Here is an 11,689-nt window from a genome sequence, read left to right as displayed (position 1 = left end):
TGCCAAGGCACACGTCATCACCAGGATGAGGGTTGCAGTGACGGAGCACTATGTGTCCTCGCTTCTTCGGAAGCCGGACCAAGGAAAGGTTTTCCAGGCAACCACCCAACATGCGGCGAGCAATCGCTTCATGAGGGGTGGCGCGTTTATCCGCTTTGCTGATTGGAGGTTTATCCATCGCGCCCGCCTCGACGTGCTCCCGTTAAACGGAGCCCGTCCATGGGGGAGCGATGATAAGCACTGCAGGCGATGCGTAGACACGCTGGAAAGCCTTCCTCATGTGCTCTGCCACTGCGGTCCTCATTCTGCCGCCAGGCAGAGACGGCACGACAACCTCGTTCTGAGGTTGAGTAGGGCGATCCGGGTTCCTGGTAAGATCCGGATCAACAGGCGTGTCCCCGGGGCGACAGGAGAGTCTTCGGCGCTTCGCCCGGACATCGTGGTCACGCACGAAGCGTCGAAGACCGTAGTACTGGTCGACGTAGCCGTGCCCTTTGAAAATACGATGCAGCCCATCGCAGGTGCTAGATTTGAGAAAATAAATAAATACCAGCAATTAGCTGATTCTCTGAAAGGGCGCGGCTACAAAGTGTATCTAGATGCTTTCATTGTGGGCGCCCTGGCCGCCTGGGATCCGGAGATCGAGTTCCTCCTGGAACTACTTAGAATCTCGCCGCGATACGCATCATTGATGCGAAAATTAATGATCGCTGAAGCAATCACGTGGTCCCGAGACATATACGTCGAACATGTCACGGGCATCAGACAGTACACGGTGTCCAGTACTGATAATATTAGAGACAACGCGGACCAAGAGGGCGAGGCCCGGGAACCGTCATCTCCTCGAACGTGAGGAGCACCGACCAGATATTGTCTTGTTTACACATCTTGTTCGAGCGTCGAACGAGTCATCTAGAAATTTCTAGATCGCTTCCTTCGTCTCTGCTGTTCGTTCCGCCGGCCTCCAGCCATCTCTCTCGCTCCGTTGGCCGACGTAGCGAGCCGACTGGGCTGCTGGACCGGCGGGCGACGGCGGGGACGAGGGAACCATAATATAAATATGCCGCCGCATACTTGCTTTTCTTATACTCGGCTTAGCGTACAAGTTTAGCGCAGTATTCGAACAATCTGCTTCGGTTGGCAAGAACTGTTAAACTTTTCTTTAATTTTCGCTTTATTCAAATACATTTCTCAGAATAAAAGATCCTGCGTGATCACTTCGCACCTTTTTCTATACGCGGTCGCTCCATCGGAAGATATCGCTTCGGCAAGGTCGCGCACCGGCAAAAACTTTCAGCCGAATCCGTTCTCTAACCCCTTTCCCGGTTAAGGGGCGAAACGATCAAACATTGGTCCTTCGAGCCGGATCTTTGCGGTCAACGAACGTTCTTCCACGTCGCGAGTGAGTGGTGCCAGTGACGATTCCTGGGAAATTGCGGCTGGACTCCAACGCGGGAGGATTGACTCGCCGCCTCAAGACCGGACTCCACGAACAAATCAACCAGGCCTCGGAAAAGGGAGTCAAAAGGAGAAAGATAAGTCCCATTCTTTATTTAAATCATTTCTCTTGCCGTAACGGTCCTGCCGTGACGTCACCCGCTTGGGCGTTGTCTCCTGAGGTCGAGCCTGTGTTTGTAAACGCTTAGGAACGTCTTGAACTTCGAGTCAACAGTCGGTGCTTCTAACGGTTTTCGGAAACGCCCTGATCTGAAAAGGGAAGAATTACGATGCCTTCGACTGAATACGTGGATATTTTACGGGAACAGGAGGAACTCGGACGTTGGATCCAACGGTTTTGGACTAACCTTTGTAAATTGGGTAGGGAAAAAATTACGCGGGCAGTTTTGGAACAGCGTAGAGGTCTCCTTGAGCGATATTGGGATGCGTTTTTAAATGGTCACCGTCAACTGTTGCGATTCAAAGAAGCCGAGGACAGTGCTTACGTAGACCAAGACCGCTTTTCTACCATCGAAGAAGCTTATCTTCAGGTCGCGGCTCAGATGGCGCAGTACCAAGAGGACCTCGCGAATGCGGGTCCCTCGCGTGGAGTACAAGCGCCTCCAGACCCGCCGGCAAAGCCGCAATTGCCAAAGATACAATTACCTACCTTCTCGGGAGACCCCCTGCAGTGGGAGAGTTTCCGAGATCTTTTCCGGAGCCTCGTTCACAGCGTTCCCAATCTTCCAGATGTACAGAAATTGCTGTACCTGAAGACGGCCTTGACCGGGGAAGCGGCGGAGGTCATCCAAAATACGCCAATCACCGATGCTGGATACCAAGGAGCCTGGGAGGATCTGGAGCAGCGGTACGGGAATTTGCGTCTTCTGTCTTTCTCGCACCACCGGGCTCTTCTCTCCTGCCCTCCCGCGCAACAGCAGTCTGCCGCGGATTTGAAAAGGCTGTTAGATACATTCAGACAATCGATCAGGGCGTACACGGCGCTAAACAAACCGGTACCTCAATGGGATGAGTGGTTTGTTTATTTCTTAAGCCAAAAATTGGACAAAACCACCCACCTGGCCTGGGAAACCTCTCTTGCTGATAGTCGTGACATCCCGTCGTTCCGACAGCTTTCTCTTTTCCTAGAAAATCGCATCCAAGCGCTGGATGCTGCTCAGGCGGCCGACCCCGTGTTGCATCCCGCAACAACCAAAGGTGCCCTGGCTAAAACAAACAAGGAGGCGTCTGTAAAACGGTCTAAAGTCGCAGTCCTAGCTGCATCGGCTAAGAGTCCCGCCCCCCGTAAGTGCCCCTCGTGTGCAGGAAATCATAACTTTGCTTATTGTTCTAAGCTAAAGGCGCTCCCACCACGGCGCCGGAAGGAGCGAGCGCAACAACTACAGGCGTGTTTTAACTGCTTGACTGTTGGCCACGACTCGAACAAGTGCCCATCCAGCCAAGTCTGCTTAGCGTGCGGCAACAAGCACCACACGCTCCTCCATGATGCGATGGCGAGTCCCGCGAAGAGTGCACCCACGGCCAAAGGAGACGCTCCAACATCTCCACCGCCAGCGGTTTTTTCCGACATCGAAGAAAAAAACGTAGCTGCCTCCTTCGCCTGTTCAGCTACCACTCGACCCGCCGCGCTCTTAGCAACGGCCAAGGTGAGGGTGGAGGCACCATCAGGGGAACACCTAGAGGTCAGAGCCCTGCTAGACACCGGTTCGGACACGTCGCTGGTATCGGGTTGGGTAGCTCAAGCACTCCGTTTGCCACGGCGGGCGGTTAGCGTCGCCATCTCAGGAGTACAGGAGAATGAGAGTGGACTGGCGAAAAGCGAAGTTTCCTTTTCTTTGCGCTCTCGTCTAGACCCCAGCTTTCACTTGTCGGTTCGTGCATTGGTGCTGCGGAAACTGACGGCGTTGCTCCCAGCTCGAGCAGTGCAACCACAGTCTTGGCCGCACCTTCAAGGAGTGATTCTCGCCGATCCTGAATATGGAGTACCCTCTCGTGTTGACTTGATCCTAGGAGCTGATATTTGTGGAGTTTTGTTACAGGACGAGTCGAGGGTTGGACCGATGGGTACCCCAACGGCGCGGCGTACGCCTCTTGGGTGGGTACTGATGGGCCCTGTCTCTGATGCCAAAGGACCTAGCAGCAAGGCAGTCGTCCACAGCCTTCATTGCCAAACGGACGACTCAACGAATAGGCTGCTTCGGCGCTTTTGGGAGCTCGAGGAGCTAAACGAACAGCCCCCGTTATCACCCGAGGACCGAGAATGTGAGCGGCACTTTCGAGAGACGCACTATCGGGACGAAACAGGCCGCTACTCGGTGCACCTACCTTTCAAATTGGATCCAAGCCTCGCCCTGAAGCCCAGCAGATCGACGGCGCTAAAGCTGCTGCTCAGCTGTGAGCGCAAGTTGGCGTCCAACGAAGCCTGGCGAGACAAGTACTCGCAGTTCATGGACGAGTACGCGGCCTTGAGTCACATGGAGGCGGTACCGGAATCTGCGGTTCAGGATCCAGCCTACTATCTACCGCACCATGCTGTGGCGAAGCGATACGACCCTACTGGCAAAATCAGGGTCGTCTTCAATGCCTCCTTTCGCACCGCCACGGGATCCTCTCTCAACGACTGCCTGCTGTCTGGACCGAAACTACAGTCAGACCTCTGGATGATTTTAACACGATGGCGCCTTTTTCGAGTAGTATTTACCTCGGATATTGTTAAAATGTTTCGGCAGATTCGAGTAGATCCGGCGGACGCGGACTGGACCAGGATACTTTGGCGCTCCAGACCCGATCAACCTGTACAGGACTTCAGGCTCAAGACCGTCACCTATGGCACAGCCTGCGCGCCCTTCCTTGCGCTGCGGGTGTTGGTCCAACTAGCGGCAGACGAAGAGGAGCGTTTTCCGCTGGGAGCGGTTGCAATTCGTCGGCATTCGTATGTGGATGATATCCTTGCCGGGGCCGACGACGAGGAAGCAGCTCTGGAATTACGACGACAGGTCATCTCCATCCTGCAATCGGGAGGCTTCGATCTGAGTAAATGGGCATCGAATAAGCCGAGCTTACAGGAAGCGGAAGAAAGTCAAGCCTGCGTGTTCCAGGACCACACTGGAGTCAGTACCTTGGGAGTCGTCTGGAGGCCAACCACGGACACCTTCTCCTTGCGTGTCCTTCCACCCCTCAAAGAGCCCTCCCGATACACAAAAAGGCGTATCCTCTCGGAAGTAGCCAGTCTCTTCGACCCCTTGGGATGGGCGGCCCCTGTTTTAATTTTCGCAAAGATTCTCATGCAGGACCTCTGGATAATTGGCGCAGAGTGGGATGAGGACTTACCTGACCAACTGCTTTCCGCATGGAAAACCTTCCGGACGTCGCTGAGCCAACTCGACGCTTTGGCCATTCCTCGCTGGACGAACTACTCAGCAGACTCGGCGCAACTGGATCTGCACGGGTTCTGCGATGCCTCCCAGCGAGCTTATGCAGCCGTCGTCTACCTGCGAGTGTCCAAGGGAGAAGTCAGCGTAACCACACTGCTTGTGGCAAAAACCAAGGTCGCTCCGGTCAAAGCAGTTAGCATCCCACGCCTGGAATTATGCGGCGCCGTGCTTCTTTCCAAATTAATTGCGGAAGTACAAAGGGGATTGAACGTACCAGCAACCATCACGGCTTGGACGGACTCTAGCGTTACCCTCCACTGGATCCGAGGGCATGCCTCGACCTGGAAGCCGTTTGTTGCTCACAGAGTAGCCACTGTGCAGTCCAATGTTCCGCCTCAAAATTGGAGACACGTGGCTACCAAACACAACCCTGCGGACTTGGCAACAAGAGGGATAACGCCGTCGGAGCTCCTATCGTCGCAGCTTTGGTGGAGGGGACCCTCCTGGCTCATCAACCCCCCCGATCAGTGGCCTGCATCACCACTAGGAAAGGTCGAGGAGGCCGACTTGGAGCAGGGCCGAGTACAAATCTACCTAGCAAAGGAAAACGAGGAGAACGATCTCTTAACAAGGTTTTCAAGCTTGACACGCCTAACTGCCGTTATTGCTCTCTGCTTTAGATTTCATCGACTTACAAGGAAGCTGAAGACCGAAACCGGGTTCATCCGGGCTTCGGAGCGAGACGCTGCTCTGCGGATCGCTATCGGCCTAGCTCAGAAGTCCAACTTCCACGCAGAGGTCGACCAGCTCCGGCAGCACAAAGAGGTACGGCGATCGTCGACCCTCATCGCCTTGAGGCCCTTCCTGGATGACCAAGGGCTGCTACGCGTCGGAGGCCGCCTGGACCAAGCCTCCCTTCCCTATAATGAGAGGCACCCTTACATCATCGGGAAGAAAAATCCGTTGGCTACTCTTTTGGTGCGAGATGCCCATCTCCGTACTTTACACGGAGGACCACAACTCACCAGGAGCCTGCTGGCGCGACGCTACTGGATCATCCATGGCCGCTCTCTAGTGCGAGACGTCATTAAGGGGTGCGTAAAATGTGCTCGCTACAGTGGAAGGCCGACCACGCAGTTGATGGGCCCCTTACCGATCGAGCGCATCACTCCCCGCCGACCCTTCCTTTCTACGGGAGTGGACTACGCAGGACCGGTGAAGCTGCGAACATCGCCAGGAAGAGGACACAAATCCTACAAGGGATATATAGCGCTGTTCATTTGCCTTAGTACTCGCGCGATTCATCTGGAAGCTGTCTCAGATCTTACCTCTGCCTCATTCCTAGCCGCTTTTCGCAGGTTCATCAGTCGCCGAGGCCGCTGCGCCACGATGTTGAGCGATAATGGGACCGTCTTCCACGGAGCGGACCGGGAGTTGCGCAACATGTTCCGCGGCGCTTCCGCCTTCTACCTAAACGCCGCAGCTTCGCTGGCAGCCGAAGGCACGGATTGGAGCTTCATCCCTCCGTATGCTCCGCACTTCGGGGGCCTATGGGAGGCAGGAGTTAGAACGGTTAAACATCATTTGCGAAGAATCGTCGAAAACGCCACGCTTACCTTCGAGGAGATGACGACGCTTCTGTGCCAGGTGGAAGCTTGCGTAAATTCACGGCCGCTACATCCACTTTCCGACGACCCCTCGGACCTGTCGGCATTAACACCCGGACACTTTTTAATCGGTGAACCCACTTGTATCGTTCCGGATCCAGAATCCGACTCGCATGATATTTCTCTTATTGCGCGCTGGCGACAAATATCTGCATTACGTTCTCACTTTTGGCACAGGTGGAGGCGGGAATATCTGCAGCATTTGCAGCAACTTCCCAAGTGGCGTCAGCAGAAGGAGAACCTGAAGCTGGGGACACTAGTGTTACTACGCGACGAGTTGCAACCACCGGCAAAATGGCCGATGGGCCGGGTTGAAGCCCTTCATCCAGGGCCAGATGGACGAGTAAGAGTAGCCACCTTGAAAACTACTAGCGGTTCCGTCACCAGACCAATCGTCAAGTTGTGCCCCCTCCCGGTGCCCTCTGCTGACGTCACTTCACCTACTTCCACGTAAATTTTCCGTTTCGCGCGTGGAGAAAAAATTTATATCATCATGGCGGGCGGTTTGACGCCGTAATCGATTTAATCACTTATATATGTTCTTTAGTATAATTACTTACCTTTGTATTACGTTAGTTGTAAGTCTTTTAATTTTTATGCACCTCGCACTGTGTTCAACGGTTTGATGCACGTAACTTTACTGTTCACATTAAGGTTAGCTTTATGAATGGATTTGTTTGATGCATGAGTGCTTCTTGCTTTCTGCTTCTTTGCCGTCCAAAGAAGGCGGGCGGTATGTTCGAGCGTCGAACGAGTCATCTAGAAATTTCTAGATCGCTTCCTTCGTCTCTGCTGTTCGTTCCGCCGGCCTCCAGCCATCTCTCTCGCTCCGTTGGCCGACGTAGCGAGCCGACTGGGCTGCTGGACCGGCGGGCGACGGCGGGGACGAGGGAACCATAATATAAATATGCCGCCGCATACTTGCTTTTCTTATACTCGGCTTAGCGTACAAGTTTAGCGCAGTATTCGAACAATCTGCTTCGGTTGGCAAGAACTGTTAAACTTTTCTTTAATTTCCGCTTTATTCAAATACATTTCTCAGAATAAAAGATCCTGCGTGATCACTTCGCACCTTTTTCTATACGCGGTCGCTCCATCGGAAGATATCGCTTCGGCAAGGTCGCGCACCGGCAAAAACTTTCAGCCGAATCCGTTCTCTAACCCCTTTCCCGGTTAAGGGGCGAAACGATCAAACACATCTACTATCTATATATTTATTTATCTGTTTCTTTTCTTATCCAAGCATAATATGAAACACGTGTCGGTGCCCCATATTGTAACCCTAACTGTATCAACGTTCTATCCATTTCTTTCTCTTATACTTACACTAATATTAATTCTTGTTTATTCCCTATATTCATTGATACAGCACGACTGATATTTATACTCGATATTTTACATTCTACGTATTTATATATTTACATATACTGATTGGTTCCCACAGATCAATGTACATTTAATAGCAATATCATTAGTACTATATATAGATTAGATATGTTATGTACATTTAATAACAATATCATTATTGCCATATCTACATAGGATATAATGTTATATACTGATTCACTCTCACAGATCTATGTACATTTAATTACAATATCATTAGTACTATATCTACATTCGATATAATGTAATATACCGATTCCTTCCCACAGATCAATGTACATTTAATAACAATATCATTAGTACTATATCTGCATTAGATATGTAATGTACATTTAATAACAATATCATTATTACTATATCAACACTGGATATGTAATGTACATTTAATAACAATATCATTATTACTATATCAACACTGGATATGTAATGTACATTTAATAACAATATCATTATTACCACATCTACATAGGACATAATGTAATATACTGATTCCTTCCCACAGATCAATGTACATTTAATAACAATATCACTTGTACTATATCTACATACGATATAATGTAATATACTGATTCATTCCCACAGATCAATGTACATTTAATAACAATGTCATTGTTATTACATCTACATTAGATATGTAATGTACATTTAATAACAATGTCATTATTACTATATCCACATTGGACATAATGTAATATACTGATTCCTTCCCACAGATCAATGTACATTTAATAACAATATCACTAGTACTACATCTACATACGATATAATGTAGTAACAACGCAGATATAGTAATACTGGCATTGTTTGTAAATGTATATTACATATCTAATATAGATATAGTAATAATGATATTGCTATTAAATATACATTGATCTGTGGGAAGCAATCAGTATATTACATTATATCGAATGTAGATATAGTACTAATGATATTGTTATTAAATATACATTGATCTGTGGGAAGGAATCAGTATATTGCATTATATGGAACGTGGATATAGTTCTAATGATATGGTTATTAAATGTACATGTATCTGTGGGAACGAATAAGTATATTGCATTATATCGAATGTAGATATAGTAGTAATGATATTGTTATTAAATGTACATTGATTTCTGGGGGTGAATCTGTATATCACAATGTATCTAATGTAGATATAGTAATGATGATATTGTTATTAAATGTACATTACATATCTAATGTAGATATAGTACCAGTGATATTGGTATTAAATGTACATTGATCTGTGGGAAGCAATCAGTATATTACATTATATCGAATGTAGATATAGTACTAATGATATTGTTATTGAATGTACATTACATATCTAATGTATTGTTGAGTTCACCAGAGTCCATAACTGCTACGCGCAGGTTGGAAGATAGTGGGGGAACTTAGTGAGCTTCTAACTTCTACTGCGGTAGGCGCTTCAATCGCGAGTTTAATGTACCGGGTGAAAGAATAGTAGGGTGGATTAGGGAGAGTACAGAATGATACACGTGAGTAAAAAGCCGTGCGCGTCTGCACACGTTGAGTCCGTATAATATTTATAAAAAAATATCCATATGTACATTGGCGCGCTATTTACATGCTTACAAGTAAATGTAGTATTTAAGGAACATGTATACAGAAAAAATAATATTTAAATATCGCTGTCATCGTCGGAGTCCTCCGATTGATCCACCCACTCACCAGTATCTTGGTCCAGCATATTATCTGTTATGCTGTCTATTTCTTGGAATCTCTTCTCTTCATCCGTAGTATGGCGAATAAAATTTTGCCACGACTCAGCGGTTACATTCTCTACGGCTTCATATAGTAATCTCTGTACATCATCCAGTTTGTACGTGGTATTTCGAGTCTTTATATAATGCTTGATTTGTGCCCAGGCTAGGTCGATGGGGTTTAACTCACAATGATAAGGGGGTAGGCGTACCACAGTATGCCCGTGCTGCCTGGCGTATTCGTCGATGACATATTCATGGCGTCTGTACTTGTACGATAATTGCAGCAGCCGTGCTTTGACATAGTGTGGTTGAACGATTTCCCCCTTACCAATGAGCCACGCGATAATGTCGTTTTTTTTCCATCCCATGGTTGGAAATTTTTCGACTTTGGTGCTGTGGTATGGAGCATTGTCCATAACTATCACAGCCTCATCCCGTAGCATGGGCAAAAATGTGCGGAACCAATCGAAAAATACAACGCCATTCATTTCACCGTGGTAGTCTTCCACATTTTTTTTTGATTGGAAACAAAGGAGGGCTCCAGGTACGAACCCATCCGATGACCCGACATGTCCTATTATTAAGCGTTGGCATCTGTTTGCGGGGGGTCGTATGCCCGTGGACAGGCCCCTTTCTTCCGCGTTTGCGGGGCAGGTAACGGAAGTGTCCACCCAAAGTTTTTTTCGGACATCTCTTGCGTTTATCCACGATTCGTCGAGGTAGTAAATTGGCCGTCCTTCAGCACGATATTTTTGGATATTTTCTATGTATTCCTGCCTCCAGGCGATAATATTCCCCTTCTCTATGAGCGCGTTATTACGCGTGCTAACCATGTACTTAAACTCCATTCGCTTTAAAAGGCGGTATAGCGACGTTCGACTGAAATTTGGAAGCTCTGGATCCAGGTTCACGGCTTGCAATATTTTATGACCGTTCGGAATTTCCCGTCGCAACCAAAACTCATGTACCTTCCTCCTTATGGCCAGTATATCATGGTCGGACGTCTTTTCCAAAATGTTCATCCGCGGTCTTTTTTTATATGGGGACGTAACGCTTCCTGTAGCCTTATATTCCGAAATAGCCTTCGAGATTGTTAATTGACCGATTCCAGTCTGTCCAGATATCATTCGTATTAGAGCTCTGTACCTCATTTCCGGATGGTCCACCTTCAGACTTTCGTACAGGTTTACGATCATCATTCTTTGCGAAGATACAACGAACTACAAAAACAATTACGTATGATTTCAAATACACATACTTTATGTACAGAAAAAAGAAATGTTTCGCAGTTCAAATGCCGAAAATTTAAAAAATTTATTTATATTATATATCATCATAACGGCAGCTTACCTTTCCCGATGGATTTCTCTTTCTTGGAGATTCGCCAGACGGTCCAGGTACTCCTTCCTCCATTTCACACACTTTTTAAACAAAAAATAAATACAATAACATAAAAAATAAAAAATATGAAATATAAATGAAAATATAAAATGAAATATAAAATATAAAGGAAATACTTACACAAAAATAATACAATACAGAAATAAATACACTCCACAAAAATAATACAATACAGAAAGAAATACACTCCACAAAAATAATACAATACACTTGAACAAAACACCCCTTCACTACCCAGTATACACTCCAAATGATGCACTTTCGCGTAGATGCAGCGCGTGGGGGCGCCACAGCGACGCTGTGCGCAAGCGCATGGAAGTGAAAATTTCGCCAATCAGGGCCAAGATGCGCAAGAATGAACGAAAACTCGTCTTTTCGCAGTTATGGACTCTGGTGAACTCGACAATAGATATAGTATAATGATATTGGTATTAAATGCACATTGATCTGTAGGACTGAATGAGTATATTATATTATATCGTATGTAGATATAGCACTAATGATATTGTTATTAAATGTACATTGATCTGTGGGAATGAATCTGTATATGACATTATATCTAATGAAGCTATAGTAATAATCATATTGTTATTAAATGTACATTGATCTTTGGGAACGAATCAGTGTATTACATTATATCGAATGTAGATATAGTGGCAGTGATATTGGTATTAAA

The 11,689-nt window shown here is 47.4% G+C and overlaps 1 protein-coding gene across 3 annotated transcripts; it reads right to left on the bottom strand.

The window, feature by feature from the left end:
* Nucleotides 1-1,645: 1,645 nt before the first annotated feature.
* LOC117611469 (uncharacterized) lies at nucleotides 1,646-4,362 on the bottom strand. Of its 3 annotated transcripts, XM_076688681.1 has the most exons (5): nucleotides 4,160-4,362; nucleotides 3,784-4,089; nucleotides 2,517-2,664; nucleotides 2,108-2,379; nucleotides 1,646-1,707 (listed from the first exon to the last, which is right to left on the bottom strand). In XM_076688681.1, the coding sequence occupies exons 3-5, from the start codon at nucleotides 2,594-2,596 to the stop codon at nucleotides 1,682-1,684; spliced, it is 378 nt and encodes a 125-aa protein (XP_076544796.1). In that variant the 5' UTR covers nucleotides 2,597-2,664; nucleotides 3,784-4,089; nucleotides 4,160-4,362; the 3' UTR covers nucleotides 1,646-1,681. The 3 variants fall into 3 exon arrangements, 2 of the variants coding, with proteins under 2 accessions (XP_076544796.1, XP_076544797.1); XM_076688682.1 differs by lacking the exon at nucleotides 4,160-4,362 and having other exon boundaries at nucleotides 3,784-4,123; XR_013062270.1 differs by having other exon boundaries at nucleotides 1,654-2,379; nucleotides 2,458-2,664.
* Between the last annotated feature and the right edge of the window lie 7,327 nt (nucleotides 4,363-11,689).

This window comes from Osmia lignaria, chromosome 6 (genome assembly GCF_051020975.1).
Source record: "Osmia lignaria lignaria isolate PbOS001 chromosome 6, iyOsmLign1, whole genome shotgun sequence".
Lineage (NCBI taxonomy): Eukaryota > Metazoa > Arthropoda > Insecta > Hymenoptera > Megachilidae > Osmia > Osmia lignaria.
Note: the sequence above shows the minus strand (reverse complement) of the source record. Positions and strands in the feature narration are given on the sequence as shown.

Coding starts and splice junctions, on each gene's coding strand:
- LOC117611469 (XM_076688681.1), bottom strand. CDS start 2,596: ATGCGATTTTCTAGGAAAAGAGAAAGCTGTCGGAACGACGGGATGTCA. Junction 2,380..2,516: donor AGAGAGGTTTCCCAGGCCAG/GTGGGTGGTTTT, acceptor AATCCGCGGCAG/ACTGCTGTTGCGCGGGAGGG. Junction 1,708..2,107: donor GCAGGGGGTCTCCCGAGAAG/GTAGGTAATTGT, acceptor TTCCCTTTTCAG/ATCAGGGCGTTTCCGAAAAC.